The sequence below is a fragment of the Engraulis encrasicolus genome, chromosome 6, assembly GCF_034702125.1.
Source record: "Engraulis encrasicolus isolate BLACKSEA-1 chromosome 6, IST_EnEncr_1.0, whole genome shotgun sequence".
Classification (NCBI taxonomy): domain Eukaryota; kingdom Metazoa; phylum Chordata; class Actinopteri; order Clupeiformes; family Engraulidae; genus Engraulis; species Engraulis encrasicolus.
The window spans coordinates 9,927,374-9,948,190 of record NC_085862.1 but is presented as its reverse complement, the minus strand read 5'-3'; the positions used below and the strand labels follow the sequence as shown (position 1 = coordinate 9,948,190).

Below are 20,817 nucleotides of genomic sequence, written 5' to 3'. Positions count from 1 at the left end.
TTGAATAAAATGAAAAATAATAAATGCATTCTTATGAGTTGTAAAAGTGCCTAGGGTGCAGTGCGTTCCAATATGCGATCTTACGTCCTCCACTTGTGCTTGTGGCCTCGTACCAGGAAGTAATATGTCATGATGACATCACTGACAACAGCATTATATTTCAATATCTTGCAAAAACTCAATTGTAGAGTCTTTTTCTCATTTGCAATTGGGATGGTGAATGAGAAACAGTTCCTCAAAAGTTGTTGTGGCTAGGCAGACAGCGGGGATACTTTATTGTTTTCACCACGGAGGAGGGGCCAGGAGGCGGAGCGAGGCCACAAGCATAAGTGGAGGACGCAAGGTCGCATATTGGAATGCACATATATATATTTAGTTTGGCCCGCGACTTTGCTCCAGATTTTCATTTTGGCCCTCTGCCTATTTGAGTTTGACACCCCTACATCATCATGTAGCGAGTCCTTTCCCTTCACTGCAAAACATGAAATGTCAGCAAGCTTATTTTCCTAGTTTCAAGTAAAAACATCTAGCCAGTCTTATTTTAAGTAAAAATCACGCAATAACTGATTTTTAAAAAAAAGTATAAATATACTATTTATACTTGTTTTCAAACATTTCTCCATGGGGCAAGATATTTTTACTTGGTGATATTTTTTTACTTATTATAAGCAATATTTGCTTGAAACGAGTAAAACAATCTAATAAAGTAAAAAATATCTTGCCCCATTGACAAATGTTCGAAAACAAGTATAAATAGTCTCACTTCTAGTTCTAAATTCCAGTTAAAAAGACTATTTATTGCGTGATTTTTACTTAAAATTAGACTGACTATATGTTTTTACTTGAAACTAGAAAAATAAGCTTGCTGAGATTTCTTTTTTTTTTCTTTGCAGTGTTCCACTCTCATGAGAAATGGGGTGGTGAGAGTTGTCAGTCACAACTGTACAGAAAAAGCTGAGGGAACAAAATGTCTGATGTTTTCTATAGGGCTCTGTATCTGGGTGAAGAAAGGTGAAGAACCGGTTCAGAGGATGGCGACGTCTGCTTGCTATTGTACCGTATCGGGCTTTGCATCGGGTGTTGTCATTTGCATCAGTGAGGCTGGGGGTGTGGAGATGTTTTGTCTTGCATACTTGTTTTTATCTTGCATCATCTTGCATGAGTTTGGTCTCGCTAGTGTCAGTAGGTGAAGGCGGGGGGGGGGTTGCAGTAGAGTAGAAGGGGTGTTTGGTGGTTTCAGTGGCTAGTTGGGAATTCCAGGCGAGGTTGTATCCGTATAGGTGATGGTGTGTGAAACAATGGCCAATTGTGTGTGTGAGAAGAACTTGCTTTTAGGAGCTGTGGAAATAGTGCTCATGACAGCCAACTCAGGTGTATGTACTGCTGATTTTTATTCAAATTCAAACAAGGAGCTTGATGTAAAAAATCACAAGGAATTCCATCCAGAAAACAGATGCCCCATTTATACAGTTTTTTTTCCCCAGCCACATGCAATAGTCTGAACACCGATGCCTGTCCCACATATTTGCGATCATCCCCCTTTTATCTCAAGGGCTGTCTGTGTTTGTTGTTTACGTAGCCCTTAAGACACGGCATTGTAAATTAGCTGTTACCAGAATGGCAATGACCAAGTTGTAATGTATTACTAAAGGCCCTGTGCACTGTCAAAGTAGTGTAGTACTATAGCAGTTAACTTTCAATGTCTATTACAGCGTGCCACAGGAGGTACGGCGTGCATTAAGGGGCTACCATCCACTCATCTTCTCAGGTCACCATACAATGATTCAATTAATCTTTTTAGATGTTCAAACTTTGTAAAGACGAACCACCCCCATGCATGTTTGTATTATGATAAAAAGTGGGTATATATTGTAGTATACACTATTCAACTTCAAAAATAATACACACCAATACCACACCTATCTTTTCTGAAGTTTCAATATAGATCTGATTTGTAGGTTTTTTTGCCTAATATTGCAGATGGCAGACAGTCAGACAGTCTGTAATTATTATTATTATTATTATTATTATAATTCTTCTTCTCAGTGTTGTAGTAGAGGTAGTTTTCATTAATTTATTTATGCAACACTCTTTCTATCTTTATCATAGAAGTCCCTCAGGTTTGTCATATCCAAAAAGTCTGAAGTCAACTTCGTACAGTTTGTAGAGTTGTCTCCGCCACTCGTAAGGAATTTTGTTGAAATACTCTTGCTCCCAGCTGTTTTTGGTTTGGTTTCGACCACTCACAGGGAAATTGACCACATTGTCCACACGCAGAATCCGCAGCAGGTGCTCAGTATCCTCGTCCAGTGTCTCCAGATTGCCCACAAAGTCATAGTTTATCTGGCACGGGTGGCACATGCGGTGTACCTGTCTCCAGTGAATGTCATAAGGATGCCTCCTCTCTGTGTTGGGGTCCAGGAGGTACTGGATGAAGTGAGAGAATTTAGGCCTAATACCAGACACCAAGGATTCTGGATATGAAGCTGGAGGATTGGGGTACTTTCCGTATTTTTTAAGCATGTCTCTGGCGTACGTTTTGTAGAACACGTCATTTCTCTCCTCAAACTTGTTCCGGAAGGCGGAGATGAGCCTGACGAAGGGGTCTCTGACAAACAGGAACTTGGTGTACTTCTGCAGCTTGGTCTTCATCATGTCCTGTGAGAAACTGCCGTAGCGCTTCTTGAACTTGTCAAAGGTGAGTTGCAGGCTGTATTTGTGGATCGTGTTGTGGGGAATATTCAAGGGGTCATGGTAAACCACACCACCAACCCGTCTCTCACTCAACACAGCCATCATTCTCTTCCAGTTGGTGCAGGCCACCTTTGGCACAAAGCAGTAGATGATCTCGTGACGGTCGTCCACAATGAAGTTTTCCAATTCATTTACGGGAATGTCGTCAAACTTCCGATTCTTGCCGGGGAACGTAAACGTGCTGTTGGCACTGCAGATGCTACGCAACCTCTCTTTACGCTCCTTTTGCCTTTGTTTGAGCTTCTGTGAAATAGGGCTCAAGTGAATTTTCCACTCACGTCTGAGAAGAACTTTGTCTGACTTAGATGAGTTGGGCTGGTGCTGAGCGTTCCCAGACAGGTGCTGCTCACTAAGCTGCTCCGTAGGGTCCTTTATGTCGTCCAGGAACTGGTTGACAAAGGCATCGCTGACTGACAGGAAGGAAGCCACTTCGTCTGCTGGCTGGGTCTTCTGGGGACCTCCCTCTAGCTGCTCTCCGGCACGGGTGCCAGATGTGGCGCTGTACAGTGTGGCCAAGGTGGCTGTTCCCATAGCGTTCCAGTAGGTGGCGATCAAAAGCAGAGTGAACATGCTCCACAGGATCAGAAGGCTCCATAATTCCCTGGACACCATATTCTCTGATGATCCTCTGACTGTCAAAGTAGGGCCTATAAAACCTGTCGATGGGCTTGAGGTAGAGGGATGGAGAATGGAGGAGAAATTGAAAATTCACTGTCAGTAACAAAGAAACATATGGTGACCACAAGCCTCTGAACAGAAAGTCATGCAAATGTATCTCATCACAACCTGCATCAGCACAAAGTTTTTCATCAGCCCTAGACAATTTGATCGACAAAAAACAACAAGGAGAAACTCATATTTTGTTCTCTGAAACCTCAAAGCTTGTTACAGTTTTTCTCAATTGCTTTGTAGCATTTCTCGAATCTCTCTCACAATTTGCAAAACATAATGTTCATTCTCTTGCTCAAAATCCTATAGTTTGTCTCTGAAAAGCACATTTGTGTCTCAATGAACGTGTCAGTGCCATCAGAATGGTTAGTCATTGTGTGACAAGCTAGTCAAATTGATTTGTCATGTCAATTGAATAGTACACTTCTGAGGATCTTTTCTGACGCTAAATGTTGTTTAGATTGGAAGAGAAATGTTATACATTCGACTTTAGGTAACATTGATCAGACAAGACTGGACTCGATAAACATTTAGAGTATGGCCTATTTATTGACAAACATTCTCATTGCAAAATACAAAAAACTCTGGTTGAGGTGTCAAAACGCGCCCTCTATCACACCTTTTTACTTGTCTTGCAAGCCCACGTGAAAAAAATATAGAACTGTTAAGCAAATAAGTAAATAAATTTGAAATAATACACTGATATTGTATAAAGTGCACTTACTCTCATGAAATTATGGAAAAGTTGTAATTCTGCTTGTAGCATCATTATACAGGGCATAGGCATATAAAGCACAGAGTAATGTAATGCAGCACAGTTTCTATTGCTATATTGCATGCCTGTTTTCTCTTTGAAATAGTATTCCCTTTTACTGCCTTTGATTAGAGAGAGTCAATATTTACCTGCGAGCAATTACCAATTCAGATAATGTTTATAGAAAAAAATCCATACAGTGCTTAACACATTATGACAGCTTGGTAAATCATTTTGCATGTCAAGACTTATACTATGACATAGGGCATAAATGTTTTGGGGGTGAGATAGTTTCATCAGTGACAAAGCTTTTTGAGTGATATGACAAAAGCAATTGATAATGTACGAAAAAGCTGATAATTGTACACAACCATTTGCATGGTGGACGAAAGCATTTGCTATATGCTGAAAACTATGAGAAACTGATTTTATCATGTGCACAGGTAACACCAGGGAGTGACAATTAAACAAAAATATTACTCTGTTGTGAGAAATGTACAAATCCAATTGAGAAAAACTGTATTTTTGTTCATTAAATTTGTAAAATAAACATATAAATAAATAAATAGTACAAATACAATAATACAAAAAATATATACAAATACAAATACAATAATACAATAAAGTGATTTTGTTCAAAAAGTGAAAATATTGGAGGGAAAAATCCAAATATAACTTTTTCTGATATCACCCAGCCCGAATTTCAGTATCCTAAAATCACCTAGCACTGAATAAACCTGAATTCATACTTCATGTGTGACAATGCTGGAGCTTGCTACATCCTTAAAACAACACTTCCACACCTTGTTGTCCTTGTTGTCGAGAGGGTGCCCAGTTCTTATGCCACACGAAACTGACGTAGAACTGGTCTAAAAGGAACAGTCCACCATTTATATTTACAGTAGGCCTAGGCCCTATTTCCAAGCATTATTCATTTATGTGCATATCATTTTTGTCTACGTGTTTGCATTGCCTAGTTTAACAATATAGCGAAATTAAGCGTAGCAATGCAAGTCTATGGGAACAACTGAAAGAAAAAAAAATCTGCACTCACAAACTAAGTCTCATTGTTTATTTAGGCTATAAATTACCACCATGTCCAAAAGCAAACGCGTTTCGGATATCAAGCCTTCAACAGTGCCTGGTACCACGCACTGATGAAGGCTTGATAGCCGAAACGCGTTTGCTTTTGGACATGGTGGTCATCTATAAACAAATAATGAGATTTAGTTTGTGAGTGTAGATTTTTCTTCTTTCAGTTGATACCTTTTATCGCACACCCAAAGACATTCATTTTTTCAAAGAAGTTGAGCGCGTCCTCTGACAAAACTTGAAGTCTATGGGAACAAACAAAACATTCTCAATACAGTACTTAACTTTAAAATTAATGTACAATTAATCAAAGTGCAAAACAGCTATTTAATCCCGTCCTGTGATCACTTGTGGCTTGATGCTAATGTTCCCATTTACTTCCAGTGATTATACTAAGCTATGCTAATAATTCTGATCCAATAAATTTAAGTACTGAAAACACTGAGAAGAAAATGATATGCACATTCATGAAAATTGCTTGGAAATACTGCAAATATGTACAAATAAACAATGGATGGACTGTTCCTTCCTCCTTTTCATACCTCTGCTTGGTCTGTATGAAATTCTCTCTATTAATTTCTCTCTCTATTTAAATAATTAAATAGCTACAGATTTTATAGTCCAACACCAAAATCCACTAACACTTACCTATAGTTTTCTGCTTGAACCCAACAGCACCCTTCCCAAAAACGTCAACATTTAGGCTAAAATATGTGAGATGAACTTACCTCTCTTTTGCGATGCACTCCAAGCAGTGTCAGCTGAAAAGCGATGAGCAAGCCTTGCCTGATTTTCATGGACTTTCAGATAATGTTTCAGAGCCAAAGGTGTTGCTTCATTAGGAGGGCAGAGCCTGGGTAGAGATGTTTGCGTGCGTGCGTGCGTGTGTGTGTGTGTGTGTGTGTGTGTGTGTGTGTGTGTGTGTGTGTGTGTGTGTGTGTGTGGACTTTGAATGCCGAATGTGCTGTAAATCAAGAGGAAAAGGACGTAGGAACACAGGGCTGGACTGGCCATCTGGCATACCGGGCATTTGCCGGTGGGCCCTGCACCCTCGTGGGCCCCTGTTTTCAAAAATTATTATTTTTTTTTTTTTAAATGCCACATCAAGATGACTTACTGCTACTGCACCCAAGAGCTGTGTGTCTGCGTGCATGCGGGGTGTGTGTGTGTGTGTGTGTGTGTGTGTGTGTGTGTGTGTGTGTGTGTGTGTGTGTGTGTGTGTGTGTGTGTGTGTGTGTGTGTGTGTGTGTGTGTGTGTGTGTGTGTGTGTGTGTGTGTGTGTGTGTGTGTGCGCGTGTGCATGCCTGCGTGCGTACGAATGTGTGTGTTCTTCTGAAGGGATTTTCCCATTGCAGCTCTTGTATTGTATTTTACCTCACACTACATTCCTCGTATGCATAGCATAACAAAAGAGGAGTCAACACATATCCTCACTGGTACATCTTGATTCCAGGCACAGACTAGTGATGCCAGCCTGATTACCATCATATTGTATTGTATTGCTCTTGGCCTACAATAGTGTTGCGCCACTATAGGAGGGCAGGGCCTGGCTACAGTGATGCTTGTGATCAATCATAATGACAGACACACTGGCATTCCAGAACAGTATTCAGCACTTTGTCAGTTTTGGTGAAGCACTCGCGGTCTGTCACTGTCATCAACTGCTCCTCAACCATTAGAAAACACATAATGCAATGATCTGTCTCCACAAATGTGCTGTTTATTGAAAATTAAATTACATAGGCCTAAGCAAGCTTGACCCTTACCATGTATGTAATACTGATATTTCTGTGGTGACTCACATTTTCTTTTTAATTAGCTTAATTTAGCTATGACTAGCTGCTGCATATTTTTTTACTCTGCGATTTAATGGCTGAATTAAACTTTTTCAACTTTGCCTCTTCTTTATGACCAAGAAAATGTGTGACACACCCTGAAAAGATGACTGGCATCAGTTATCTCTTTCTCTCTCTCTCTCTCTCTCTCTCTCTCTCTCTCTCTCTCTCTCTCTCTCTCTCTCTCTCATTAGGAGGCCAGAAACTGGGTAGAACAAACATGTTGGCAAAAATAGCAAGGCAAGGCCAGTTTGTTTGTATAGCGCATTTCATAGGCTACAGAGGTGCAACTCAATGTGCTTCACAAAAAAATAAAAAATGCACTCCCACACACATATGACTCAGATTCAAAAGATGTGCTATACCAGACGGTGCATGTCCTAATTGTGTCTGTCTGACGGTGTTGACAAAAACAAGGTATGATCGGAGAAAAGCCTGATTTCTGGAGAATAAAAACCCTACAAAATGGGGAGATTGGCCTTGTGCATTTCTGAAAAGCCAAGACCTTAGAGGATATACCATATTGTTTTGTAATTCGCTTAAAGTTTCTTTTTCTGTCAACATGACAACTTGTTTTAGACACTTTCTCAAGAATCAGTGAAACATTCTTCCAAGAGCTTTGGAACAAAGCTAAAGTTTGACTATTTACTTTAATACAGCATAGGCAAGTGGCACAATAATAGGGTTTTCACACTTGGTCCCCTTTAAGTGAACCAAACTCAGTCCTCTTTAAGTGGACCAAAAAGCGAACGGACAGCAAAAGGACTCAGTTCTGTTTTTTTCATGAACAAAAACAGAACTGAATCCTTTTGTTGTCGGTTCACTTATTATGAACTTATTGTCACTTATTGTGAGTGTATTAAATAAAGAACTTGCTGATCTCTCTGGTCCTGTTAGGCTTTTATGGTGTGTCACTCTTCTTTTTTATCACTCTAGAGCCCTCCTTAAGAGATTACAGCTACTGTAATCACAAGTGTAACTTGTCAGAACTCATAAGCGAACCGAACTGAGACCACGTCAACCAAGGTCTCAGTACGGTTCGCTTCCGAGGGGTCTGGGTACGCTTTGGAGCGTTCACATATGCGGCAAAAATGCTGAGTCACTACTCTGAGTTCGCTTAGGTGGCTGAAAGGGACCAGGTGTGAAAACGCTGTTAGTTGCATCCTCAGATGGCAAGTAACTCAGGCTTTCATATTTTTTTCCCACTGAGAATTGTACCTCAGCAGTTTTCCTCCAAAGGTACAGTGGGGATAACTATCCCTGTGGTGCAAACCACCTAGTTTGGAGTATACTTTTTTTTCTCATCATCTGTAAGGGCATCACCATTAATGACTGTTTTTTCTCCAAACCGGGGGATGCTGAAGGCATGAACTTCACAGTTTCTCTGTCTCCCTGTTGTATTCCTCCTCTGCACTTCTCTCACAAAAATGAACTGCTGTTGTTGGGGTGTGGTGGACTACTGTCATGCACTCACGTGTTAAACTGTAACTTCACGTCGGCTGAACATTCTTATCCGAGTCGCATCTAGCGGCTTTGTTTTTGTTTTGTTGCTGCACGTAAGGGCAGAAGACAGACAAAGTCAATCACAGATTAGAAAAGAATCCTCCCCATTCCTGTACAATCGGGTGCGTCAAGGCAAGGCAAGGCAAGGCAAGGCAATTTCATACATGGAAGCAATTCAATGTGCTTCACAAAGAGATTAAAAAAAATGCAAAAAAGAGAGAAGACAAAAAGCATAATAATAATAGCCGCGCAAGGCGTGCAGTAAAAGAAGACAAAAACAAGATACGCAAGTCCGACAGGTGGACAACAGATGCGTCCATCTATGCCCGTGGTTCGCAACCTTTTTTTTGCCCAAACGCCACCTTGGTCTCCTCATAACCTGTCAAGGCAATTTATCAATAAGCCTACCAAGTAAATTTCAAATTACCAGACAGACATTACTGTATGTATCAACCATTAGTATGTATTATGTATCAGCCATTTCAGCATCATGTGCAGGAAAGAATCTAAACATCGATAAATAATAACTAAAACCATTGGGGTGAATCATGCTCTTTATGGTTCAATGGCAACTTTTTAACGTCAAGGCACAACGCAGTCAGCTTCATTGAAAGAGTGCCAGAGTTCACCCAATTTAAATGATTGCAAAGCAAGAATCAGTAGACCCGTGGTCTTCCAGTGCTCTCACTGAGTGCAAAGCGGTGCACATCGCCTGCCAGCAGAATATGAATGATTCTCCGTTGCAATATGTTTGTAAATGACCCCCTTCTAATTCTGGAGGAAAATGCACAACCTTCCCTTAATATCATAATTTCTTCATATAGGCCACAACAATCAGTGTTGCCAGATTGGGCGGGTGCCCGCTCAATTGGGCTATTTGGGATGAGCGTCTGCAGGGAAAAACCGGAAAAATTGGCCATTTGGCGTTTTTTTCAGCCGTTTTGGGCCCATAGAAGTCAATGTAATTTGTGCGGGAATTTAGCACATTTTGGCATTTTTTGAGAACCTTTTGGGCAGGATTTGGTCAAACACATCTGGCAACACTGACAACAAGTTATGTGACTCATGTGAGCAAGCTGATGTTTCACACGGCGAGTGCTTCTCAAATGGCACTTTTGTCTACCAGCTCGAGCACTATGTTTCAGGAATTAGACATAGGGAGACTTTCTGGGGGTGTCAAACTGGGACTCTGCCCACTACACCAAAGAACTAGGCTTGTTAGTGTGACAGTCAGAATACTTTAGTGATGGTCACTCCTTCACAAGTTTAGACTACATTGGGCATATGGTTTACCTAATGCCTCCGATACAAGGATGGATGTATCCAGAGGCAGCAAGACTAAGCACATCTCTTGCAGCCTTCAAGAAGCAAGTAAAGGCTCTCCTCTTTCGTGACTATCTAGTAGACCAGGCCAGACTCTTGACACAATGTGTGTGTGTGTGTGTGTGTGTGTGTGTGTGTGTGTGTGTGTGTGTGTGTGTGTGTGTGTGTGTGTGTGTGTGTGTGTGTGTGTGTGTGTGTGTGTGTGTGTACTCTACATTACAAAAAACAACAACCCTGAACTAACCCTTCTTTGCATCTTCACTTGTTGTTCTGTATATTTCCTGTGCACTTTGTATCTACTAGTGATGTTGGCTATGATTATGTCCTCGTTTGTAAGTCGCTTTGGTTATAAAGCGTCTGCCAAATGCAATGTAATGTAATGCAATGTAATGTAATAAAGGATGTATTTGTCCTATACACAGGGGCGGAGCTATAGGGAGGGCAAGCAGGGCATTTGCCCCTGGGCCCAGGGCCCTCCCGTGTTGGTGGTGGGGGCCCTATAGTGAGCTTGGCAAGCTGTATAGGGGGCCCCATAAGTGTCTTGCCCAGGGGCTCTGTGTGCAATTATTCCGCCACTGCCTATACATAGAGACACATTCGTGTCACATGTAATGAAATGAATAGCCGGTGCAAAACCAGTGTGCAGAAGAGAGATGTGTGCTGTCAAAAGGCCCTGACTGGTCTCTACATGTCTCCCTCAGGGCTACTCTTGGGCAAGATGGGAGAGAGGGGTTTACCACTGGTCAACGTGTGCCAGTGCATCAACGAATGCGTCATGAAGATCATCAACGCAGCTGTGTGGTAAGTCAGTGGCACTGCTTTTACTTTGCAGAGTTTTGAAGGTTTAGTTTTGTCCGAGGACGCGCTCAACTTCTTGGAAAAAATATGTGATAAAAGGTATCAACTGAAAGAAGAAAAATCCGCACTCACAAACTAAGTCTCATTATTTATTTACAGTACAAACCCCAACTCCGATGAAGTTGGGACGTTTGGTAAACAGTGAATAAAATCAAAATGGTATCATTTTCAAAACATTCAATCTATTCATTAGATGGAGAATAGTGAAAAGACAACATATTAAGTGTTAAAACCGAGAAAAAATATTGTTTTGGGTGACATATGTACTCATTTCTAATTTGATAAATCCAACACGTCTCAAAAGAGTTGGGACGGGGATCAGTGAAATTTAGTAAACATCCAAATAAGATAAAACAACAAAGAAGAGCATTTCAAAATTAATTGTACTGACGGACAATATAGGTGTCTAGGTATAAGATCATCACAGAGAGGCTGAGTCACTCAGAATTAAAGATGCAAAGGGAATAATTACCATAGTTATTACATACATTTTTGAATTCCCTTTGATTTACCACGATTGAGTGTATATAAGACATATTTTTGTTAATAAAATCATTGTATAGGTTCATGACATCATGAAATATATATTGGCTGTAGTCTCACTCTAGCACTCCAGGAATTAGAGCTATTGAAAATTGACCATATTAAGAAAGCTTAATGCATGCAAATGATACAGGGGTGTAACATTATCCTAAGCACCTGAGCTCACTTGAAATAGACCCAGAAGACATGGGAAACGGTCCTTTGCTTACAGAAGTCAGCAGAAGTCCATTCTTTTTGACAATAATAGAGCATTGCACATCCTGTGTTACAGTGAAAATGGACCATCCAACTTGTGTTAGTGCTAACTTCAAAAGTCAGCCTCCATGATGGCATGCGGGTGCAGTAGTGCATTGGTTAAGATGTTCTCACTCATCTGTAGCGTTAAATACAGTGCTGAATGGTATAAATGGGTTTTAAACAGCATGAAAAGCCACTCATGCATTATATTTTGAAGGGAGATCTTCGATTACTGCCACATAGTAAGGTAAAATTGCATTCTCTACTATGTTTTAACAGTTTGGCTCCATCATAAGGACCAGCAGGTGATAAAATGGTGGGTTTTTGGTCAAGACCTGTCACACTGTAAGCACTACAGAAAGAAAACATTGCAATACATGACAAGGAATACACCCACCATTTAAGCTGGTGAAATCATGTCCAAGATAGGAATCAACACTGTTTTTTATATAAAATAATCTCATCGGTTAATGTATTTAACTGTTAAGTGTTGTCTTTTGTTTTGTTTTTAGTCTTCCTCGACATTTGCTGCCATTTATTGTCCCCGTCCCAACTGTTTTGAGACGTGTTGGATTTATCAAATTAGAAATGAGTACATATGTCACCCAAAACAATATTTTTTCTCGGTTTTAACACTTAATATGTTGTCTTTTCACTATTCTCCATCTAATGAATAGATTGAATGTTTTGAAAATGATAGCATTTTGATTTTATTCACTGTTTTTCAAACGTCCCAACTTCATCGGAGTTGGGGTTTGTAGATTACGTTTCGGCTATCAAGCCTTCATCAGTGCGTGGTACTGGTGAAGGCTTGATAGCCTAAACGCGTTTGCTTATGGACATGGTGGTAATCTATAAATAAATAATGAGACTTAGTTTGTGAGTGCAGATTTTTTTCTTTCTTTTTTTAAAGGTTTATCCCTGAGCTTGTGGGTAATCTCTATATTTTCCACTGCAAAATGCTTGACTTTGCATCGCAATGAGTCGTGGCATTTCATGCTGTAATGTTGTGCCAATGTTTTGCCTTTCATAATCATACAGAAAAAAAAGCCTTTGAGCTTGTTTGTTTACAAATTGTGACAGCCTACCTTTTCCCTCTGCTTTCACACAAACAACAACAAGCAAACTATCTGACACACATAAAGTTGACTTGTGTTACTTTCCCATGGATAAACATAACATGAAAACTGGAGTCTTCTTTAGGTGTCCCGTTGCATAGCATGATACTCAGAGCTACTGTAGTTTTATACTGTCCTTGCTAAGCTAATGGGCTAGCTGGCAGTTTGGATGTTGAGAGAGTGTCAGCTTCATTGTTTGCCTCATCTGGCCTATCGCCTAGCAGGGGACCGGCAATTGAAACCTTCCCCTTCCAAGCCAAGCAGCCATTAAGGCCCCAACTGGCTGTCAGTGTCCAACCATGCGTGAGGTGAGGACACGACAGGTGGTCTGCTCTTCCAGTGTCCCTGTGCCAGGATGAAGGCAGTGCCAGAGTGTTATGTTGGGTACCTCCTCCATTGCTGGAGCTTAGCCCCAATGACCTACCCCATCTCACCTGAGCCACAGGTGTCCCCATCACCCTCACCACACCCGCCCATGCCTTGTGTGCAGGGTTGGCAGATGAAACCGATGATTTACACACCAAAAAAGCATCAAAACCTGCGTCGAGGCACTAAATTCCGGCCAATTTTGAATTCTATTGATTTTTACGGCCATACATTTGCAGAACCCCCCCGCCAAACTACCTTTTTGCCCATTTCTACCCGCAGACGGCCTTACTAAGCAGCCCAATTCGGCTGAAAACAGCCCAATCTGGCAACACTGCAACATTGCGCGGTAGCTGGATGCCATGGTAGTACTCTAGTAGTCCTGGCTAAGCCCAGCCTGGCTCGAGTGAAGCACTTCACATGCCCATTACAGGCCTGGCAGGGGAGAGAGGGAGAGCAAGGAGGGAACCCACTCACTCTACCTCTTCCAAAACCACAATAAGGTCTTGGACGGCCTTTTGAAACCCAGACTACGTAGCCATGTAGTAGCAAACGGATTAGCCACAATAACCAGTCTGTCTGTTTGTCTGTTTTACACATGACACAGTATATGTAACAGAGCGAGGCCAACTAGCAGAGTGTGGCGTGGAACGTTACGTGTAGTAAACCTCCCTCCCGAAGCCTCAATACAGTGCGGAAGCGTTGGGCTATGGGAGGGGCCCTTTAGCTCAGCGGTCTCGTACTTTGACTCCCATTGCCGAACAGATGTATTTGACTAGGTGGCAGGTTCGCATCCCCGAGGGTGACGAACCGTGCAGGAACACCTCTGTCACATATATTCACTGTGTATCCACATACGTACAGTTGATATAAAAAGCATGGCTGACAATTAATGACACTGTGTGGTGATAGTGATCTAGTGAACTATCACCTTTGGTAATAGTTAGGGTTGCCAACTGTGAATGGAAAAAAATGTGCGACATTTCATTGTGGAGGGGGTCTGGGGGTTTCCACCGCAACGATTTAGAATTTCTTAGATGTAATTTCCTGCATTCTTATGTATTTTAACGTCCCGTGTCCGTTTCAGCTCAATACGGAACCTGTACTTTTATCTCTAAATACGGGACGATTTCAAGGGACGGTTGGCAACCCTAGTGATAGTGATAGTTATCTATGTATAATATTTTCAGTCTCTCTTCTCTGTCTTTTGGGAGTATGGTAATGTGCTTTATAAATACTGCGCCGTCGGGCTGTTAGAACGCTCCGCCTCGTTCATTATTTCCCTTGATATCGGGACACCTCGTCGGCCGTTACTCCTTACATATTACATACTGTACGCTACAACCAAGCATCAGCGATTGGGTACAGAGTGACCCCCCCACTTGATGCTTGATTATGAAGCTCCAGATCCTCTGTACAAAATTAGTACAAGGACATGGTACAATTTGGGGCCTCATGTAGTACTAAGACTTCAGTAGATTTCCTACTGAATCGTTGCGTATGTAAAAATCTGAGAAGATACATATGCATTCAACTTTCAAATGTATCAGGCAGGCCATGCATAACCAAGTTTCCATGCCGTACATCTAATTTCACATGATATTTACTACACATTTAGTACACAGACATGCACAGTGTTGTAAATGCTCCATCTGGAGTTATACAAGTTTACTCAGTGAAAGTTATCACCCCATTTGTTTACTGTGTAGGTTGTTAGACTATACATAATTACTGTAACGGGTACAATGAAATAAAGAGTGATACTTTACTTGACGCCGGCATCATAGGTATGACATGATAGTATCATGACAGTGTCGTGACACAGTCATGGACGTATCATAAAGATTATGTCCGTCTAGGTCATAAACATTTTATGACTGTTGACATTAAATAACATTTGGCTATGGTTAAAGACAACCCTAGCAATGTCAACTTTTCAAGACCATGAAATGTTTATGACATTGACATAATGTTTATGACTCGTCCATGACTGTGTCTGTATAGTAGGGTAAAGAACCAGCTTTTCATTATTCGAACCCACACCCCAAAGAGACTGGAGCCAACTGGTGCATTCTTTTGAAACTCCGTACTCCGAGTTCGTTTAACATTAGTGTTTTCAGACGTTTGTATTGTCCAGTGGTGTGGTCTACTTTTTTATGGTGGGTATACTGTATATTTGAGCATTTTTTGAAGTGGGTATACTGTATATATTTGTGCTATTCAAAACAATGGATCAATCCATTTTAAGTGGGTATACTGAAATCCCTGAAATTTAGAAGTGGGTATACTCCGGGTATACACGCTTTTACAACGGTTGTCGGGAGAACAACCTCTGGTTTACCGGCAGCCGAGTTTCAAAAGAATGAGCCATAAATCCAGCACCTTACACCTGGGTTTCCCAAACTGGGGTGCGTGCACCCCTGGGAGTGCGCGGCCTGCAATTAGGGGGTGCGCGAGCTGAATAGAGCAATGGTGGATATGTGTGTTTTATATCTAGCATTAACGAATATTATTTTTTTTTAATTTTATGGTGAATTGTATGCTGGAAGGGTCCATCTGAAGTGCAGTTTAACTCCTTGACTATTGGAAAAGAGCATTCCCCAAAACGATCGTGCATAATGTGCAGTGAATGCGCAGTAAATCCATACTTGCGTGGCCATCAGCACACCATAAATTTGCTTGCGGGGTGCGCGAACCACATTGAAATGTGCAAGGGGGTGCGCAGGGAAAAAAGTTTGGGAACCACTGCCTTACACCTTTGTTTTTCCTGGCAGGTACTTCCCATTTGGCATCATCTTCCTGGTGGCCGGCAAGATCCTGGACATGAGCGACCCGTCCTCGCTGGGCAAGAAGCTGGGCTGGTACGGCATCACGGTGCTGGCGGGACTCTTCGTCCACGGCCTCATCCTGCTGCCGCTCTTCTACTTCCTGTTGACGAGGAAGAACCCCTTCGTCTTCATCAGGGGCCTCCTGCAGGCCATGGTCATCGCCCTCGCCACCTCCTCCAGGTCAGTGCCCTAGCCACCTCCTGCAGGTCAGTGCCCTAGCCACCTCCTCCAGGTCAGTCAGTAGGGGTGTAACTCGCCACCTCCTCCAGGTCAGTGCCCTCGCCACCTCCTCCAGGTCAGTGCCCTAACCACCTCCTGCAGGTCAGTGCCCTCGCCACCTCCTCCAGGTCAGTTGTAGGGGAGTAACTCGCCACCTCCTCCAGGTCAGTGCCCTCGCCACCTCCTCCAGGTCCAGTCAGTAGTAGGGGAGTAACTCGCCACCTCCTCCAGGTCAGTCAGTAGCAGTGTTGCTAGATTTAGCGACTTTGACGCTAGATTAGCGACTTTTTGACGTCCCTGGCGACTAGAAACCTCATCTAGCGCCTTTAGCGACTTTTTGGTGCATCTGGCGACTTTGTGACAAATTCATCGTTTTTCAACATAATTGTGACTCTACGCTGCCGTTAGAAGCGTTTCCCACAGTTAAGCAGGGCTGCAGATTAGCTCTGATCTCCAAAAAGTTGCTAGCACCGCCCATTTCTACTGTGGACGAAGGCATGTGGGCATGCTTTCTGTAGATCAGCACACCATGTGTGATGCTGTGACGTCATATGTAACGTCATGACATCATCTAGCGACTTTTCAGCGAGCCAATAGCGACTTTGGCTGATTTTCTTTTGGCAACACTGGTCAGTAGTATAGGGGTATCGCCACCTCCTCCAGGTCAGTAGGGGTATCGCCACCTCCTCTATGTCAGTGCCCTCGCCACCTCAAAGACAGACACAGACATGGACACACAAACACTATCCATAGCTACACACACATACTGACAGACACACTGCATCCAAGCAGCAGACAGACAGACAGACAGACAGACAGAGAGGCAGACAGACAGACAGACTGCATTCAAGTAGAATAGAGACAGACAGATAGACAGACAGGATCCAATACATTATGTTCCATTATCCTTTCCTTAACTTTTATGACCAGGGGGTGCTGTGGCGCAGTGCGCTAAGCCCCCCACATTTGGGCTTACGTTGCCCACGGGGACCCCGGTTCGACTCTGGCCGGGGTCATTTCCCGACCCTGCCCCATCTCTCTCTCCCAGTCATTCCCTGTCTACTCTCACACTCTCCTATAGTAATAAAGGCCACCCCCCCAAAATAAATAAATAAATAAAATAAGATAAAAAATAAAAAGTAATAATTTATGATCAACCGTACCATAATCAAGGAACTGACTGACCGGTGCTTTTACTTTGACGTGACCAGGGCTTTTACTTTGACGTGGATAGCTTTTCACAGCTTTTCCTTTCCTCTCCTTCGTTGCAACAGCTCTGCAACTCTTCCCATCACCATGAAGTGTCTGCTGGAGAACTGTCATGTGGATCGGCAGATCGCCCGCTTCGTGCTGCCCGTGGGCGCCACCATCAACATGGATGGCACGGCCCTGTACGAGGCGGTGGCCGCCATCTTCATCGCTCAGGTCAACGAGTACGAACTCGACTTTGGCCAGCTGGTCACCATAAGGTAATACAAAGACTTTGGCCACACACTTCCTCTACACACTAGACATAATGTACATACTGTACATGCATACATACAAGCATACATACTGTACATACATACGTACTGTAGTGTACATACATACATATACATCTTACCGCTGTTGACACCAGGGGCCACGTCTGCGTTTGTTGATTCTTGTGGTTCTATGCTACTCTTTTTATATTTTATACCATTTCAGTATTTTATTAATGCTCAGCATGTTTTGACCCTAACTCTTTCATTTTGTTTGTCCTTTTTTCTATTCTACGCTATTCTATTCATTTCATTTTCTTATTTTTTTCATTTTATTTCATTATTACTAAATGCATTGAGCTATAAAAAGTTATTATTATTATTATTAGATGTCTTAAGTGGATTTGCTCTTTTACTGCATAGTGTGTTAATTTGTGGCTGCATGACACAGTCCTAATATCTAACCACCCAGTGTCATACACATCTCCTCTTTTTTTATTGTAACAACACATCAAAGACAAACATTGAAAAGGCGGGCAACAACTAACCAAAAGAGGATACGAAATTATAGATTGCCATTAAAGCGATAGTCCTTTTGGCTTTTCGACAGTCCAGTCCTTCTAAAGGGTTAAAATAAAATCGTACATCTGTTCAGCTTGATCACAAAAAGTGGCAGGAGCCAAAGGCTCCTCCTACCTAGATGCTCCACCGAAAGGTTTAGAACAGAGCCATCTAATAACAGAGTTAGGTCACTCCCATAGACCTCTATGGACCAATCTTTCCACAGCAATGGCGGCTCTCATGGAGCCTCACGGAGCGTTAACATGGAAATCCCCATTGACTTTAGTTCTATTAGAAGTTACTTAGTTCTAGGAGGTGGCCGCAGAACACAGAAAATGTCGTAAAGGTAATGTAGTTTGTTTGTACTTAATCTTTGTTTGGTATGTGATGGTTCTGTGTTAGTTTCCAACGAACAGAAGTTTACTGTTAAGAAACATTTTAATCTACACGAATCACATCACCAACCGACTTCCTGGTCCCCGGTTTGCGCAACTCTTATTAGACGGCTCTGGTTTAGAAGATATTTTATTCCTGCAGCTACAGTATATCACGAAAGTGAATACACCCCTCACAGTTTTTGCAGATTTGTGAGTATATCTTTTCATAGGAAAGCATTACAGAAATTTCACTTTGACACAATGATTAGTGACCTTTTAACAACATATTTAACTGCTTAAATTTCTTGTTCAATCAGAAAAAAACAAAATACAGCCATTAATGTTTGAACATGTACTCACAAAAGTGAGTACACCCCAGATGAAAGTCCGGTAGAGAAGGGGCTGTGTTTGCTCGAATCGTCTCGAAATGAAAAGGGATGAAAAGGGAGGTCATCAGTGTACCTTCAACCTTTCTTCGCATTGAATTTTAACATTTTGAGTCTGCATCTGGCTTAAATACATTGGTGTGAGATTTGAATGCAATCCTATGGAGAATATCATGATCTGCTTCAGTAGTCACAGTGCATGTTGACATGCATGTTTCTTTTAGGCGTATTTCAGATTACCTATGTTGACAGCATCCATGCATCCCCAAACCATGTCAGTCCCACTACCATGCTTGGCTTTTGATAGGATACACTTGTTTTGTAAAATTCACTTGTTTACCACCACAAATGCTTGACACCATCTAAAGTATATTTGTTCCTCTTGGTCTCTTCAGATCACACAACATGGTTTCCAGTGATCCATATCCTTGGTCTGTTCATCTCTCTTGAGACCAAGATAAACACATTTGCTTTAGATGGTGTCAAGCATGTGTGGTGGTAAACAAGTGAGTTTTACAAAAAAAAGTGTATCCTCTCAATAGCCAAGCATGGTAGTGGGACTGAAGTGGTTTGGGGATGCATGAATGCTGTCAACATTGGCAATCTGAAATACACCTAAAAGAAACATGCATGTCAACATGCACTGTGACTACTGAAGCAGATCAATAATAATATAATAATAATAATAATTGTATTTGTATAGCACTGTGTCATACAAGGCATGTAACTCAAAGTGCTTAACAAATGGGAAAAAACATCGTTAGAGATAGATTTAAAAGGAGAGGAGAGATAGATTTAAAAGGAGAGGTATAGAGGAGAGGCAGAAAAAGCAGGAAGGCAGAGGAAGAAGAGATAGACAGAGAATGTAGAGTCATAAGGTCAACGTAGGTTAGGACCAGGATTCTTAGATGTGTAAGGTCCATAGTGGCTGGGCCTATCATAAGTCATAGATAGTCACACAGAGATTGGGCGCTCAGGTGCGGCCCCTGGTGGCATCAGTGGTGAGGAAAAACTCCCTTTCGCTTGATTCATAGTTTGTGAGGGGGAAAAAAAGCTCAGTGAGGTCTGAGAAAAAAGACCCCCTGTAGTCAGGAAGAAACCTCAGGCAGAGACCAGCGGCCACCTAGGGGAGCCCCCTGCCAGGGCTGGATTGCGAGTAGTAAGGGCGCTGCGGCGGCTGGGACACTATGACGTCTTGGCGGCTAGGAGTTGGCAAGGATGAAGAGGTGGGTCTTCAGCTGCTTCTTAAAGGAGTCGACGGAGGTGGCTGATCGGATCTCGATGGGGAGGGTGTTCCATCTCTTGGGCGCATAGCAGGCAAACGCGGCGTCGCCGATCTTCTTCTGCGGGGGGGTGGGGGTCCTTAGCAGCTTGGCATCAGTGGACCTGAGTGGGCATAAAAAGAGAGCATGTCTGAGATATAGCTAGGGGCAAGTCCATTTAATGCTTTAAATACTGTGAGCAGAATCTTAAAGTCGATTCTGTATGAGACAGGTAACCAGTGCAGGTCTGCCAAGACAGGAGAGATGTGCTCTCTCATTCTGGTTCTTGTTAGGATTCTTGCCGCAGAATTTTGAATGAGTTGCAATTTGTCAATTAATTTTTTTGGGAGACCAGAGAAAAGAGCATTGCAGTAGTCTATCCTACTGGTGACAAAGGCATGAATAAGTTTCTCAGCGTCTTGTCGGGGGGCCAAGCCGCGCACTTTGTTGACATTTCTAAGATGGAAAAAAAGCAGATTTTGTTATCTTGTTGATGTGAGGCTCAAAGCTCAAATCCGAGTCTATGACCACACCTAGGCTAGTAACCTTATCTTTAATGTGTATGCTTAGGTCACCTAGGCTTGAGTGGAGTTTTGCAACGTTTTTTTCTTAGGCCCAATGAGCAACACTTCAGTTTTATCTTCATTTAATTTTAGGAAGTTACTGTTCATC

At 42.2% G+C, this 20,817-nt stretch overlaps 2 protein-coding genes across 2 annotated transcripts in view; one reads left to right on the top strand and one right to left on the bottom strand.

Annotated features, from left to right (window-relative positions):
• The window catches only part of slc1a8a (solute carrier family 1 member 8a), a 43,605-nt gene that overhangs the window by 17,890 nt on the left and 4,898 nt on the right, over positions 1–20,817 (top strand). Inside the window, exons 6-8 of the mRNA XM_063200561.1 lie at positions 10,632–10,731; positions 15,827–16,060; positions 17,374–17,568. Of these exons, the coding sequence (XP_063056631.1) occupies positions 10,632–10,731; positions 15,827–16,060; positions 17,374–17,568 (529 nt within the window). The remainder of the gene's footprint in view (positions 1–10,631; positions 10,732–15,826; positions 16,061–17,373; positions 17,569–20,817) is intronic.
• Positions 1,368–6,101, bottom strand: LOC134450665 (carbohydrate sulfotransferase 12-like). The gene is made up of 2 exons (XM_063200562.1): positions 5,998–6,101; positions 1,368–3,421 (listed from the first exon to the last, which is right to left on the bottom strand). Exon 2 carries the CDS (start codon positions 3,364–3,366, stop codon positions 2,104–2,106), a length of 1,263 nt encoding a protein of 420 aa, XP_063056632.1. The 5' UTR covers positions 3,367–3,421; positions 5,998–6,101; the 3' UTR covers positions 1,368–2,103.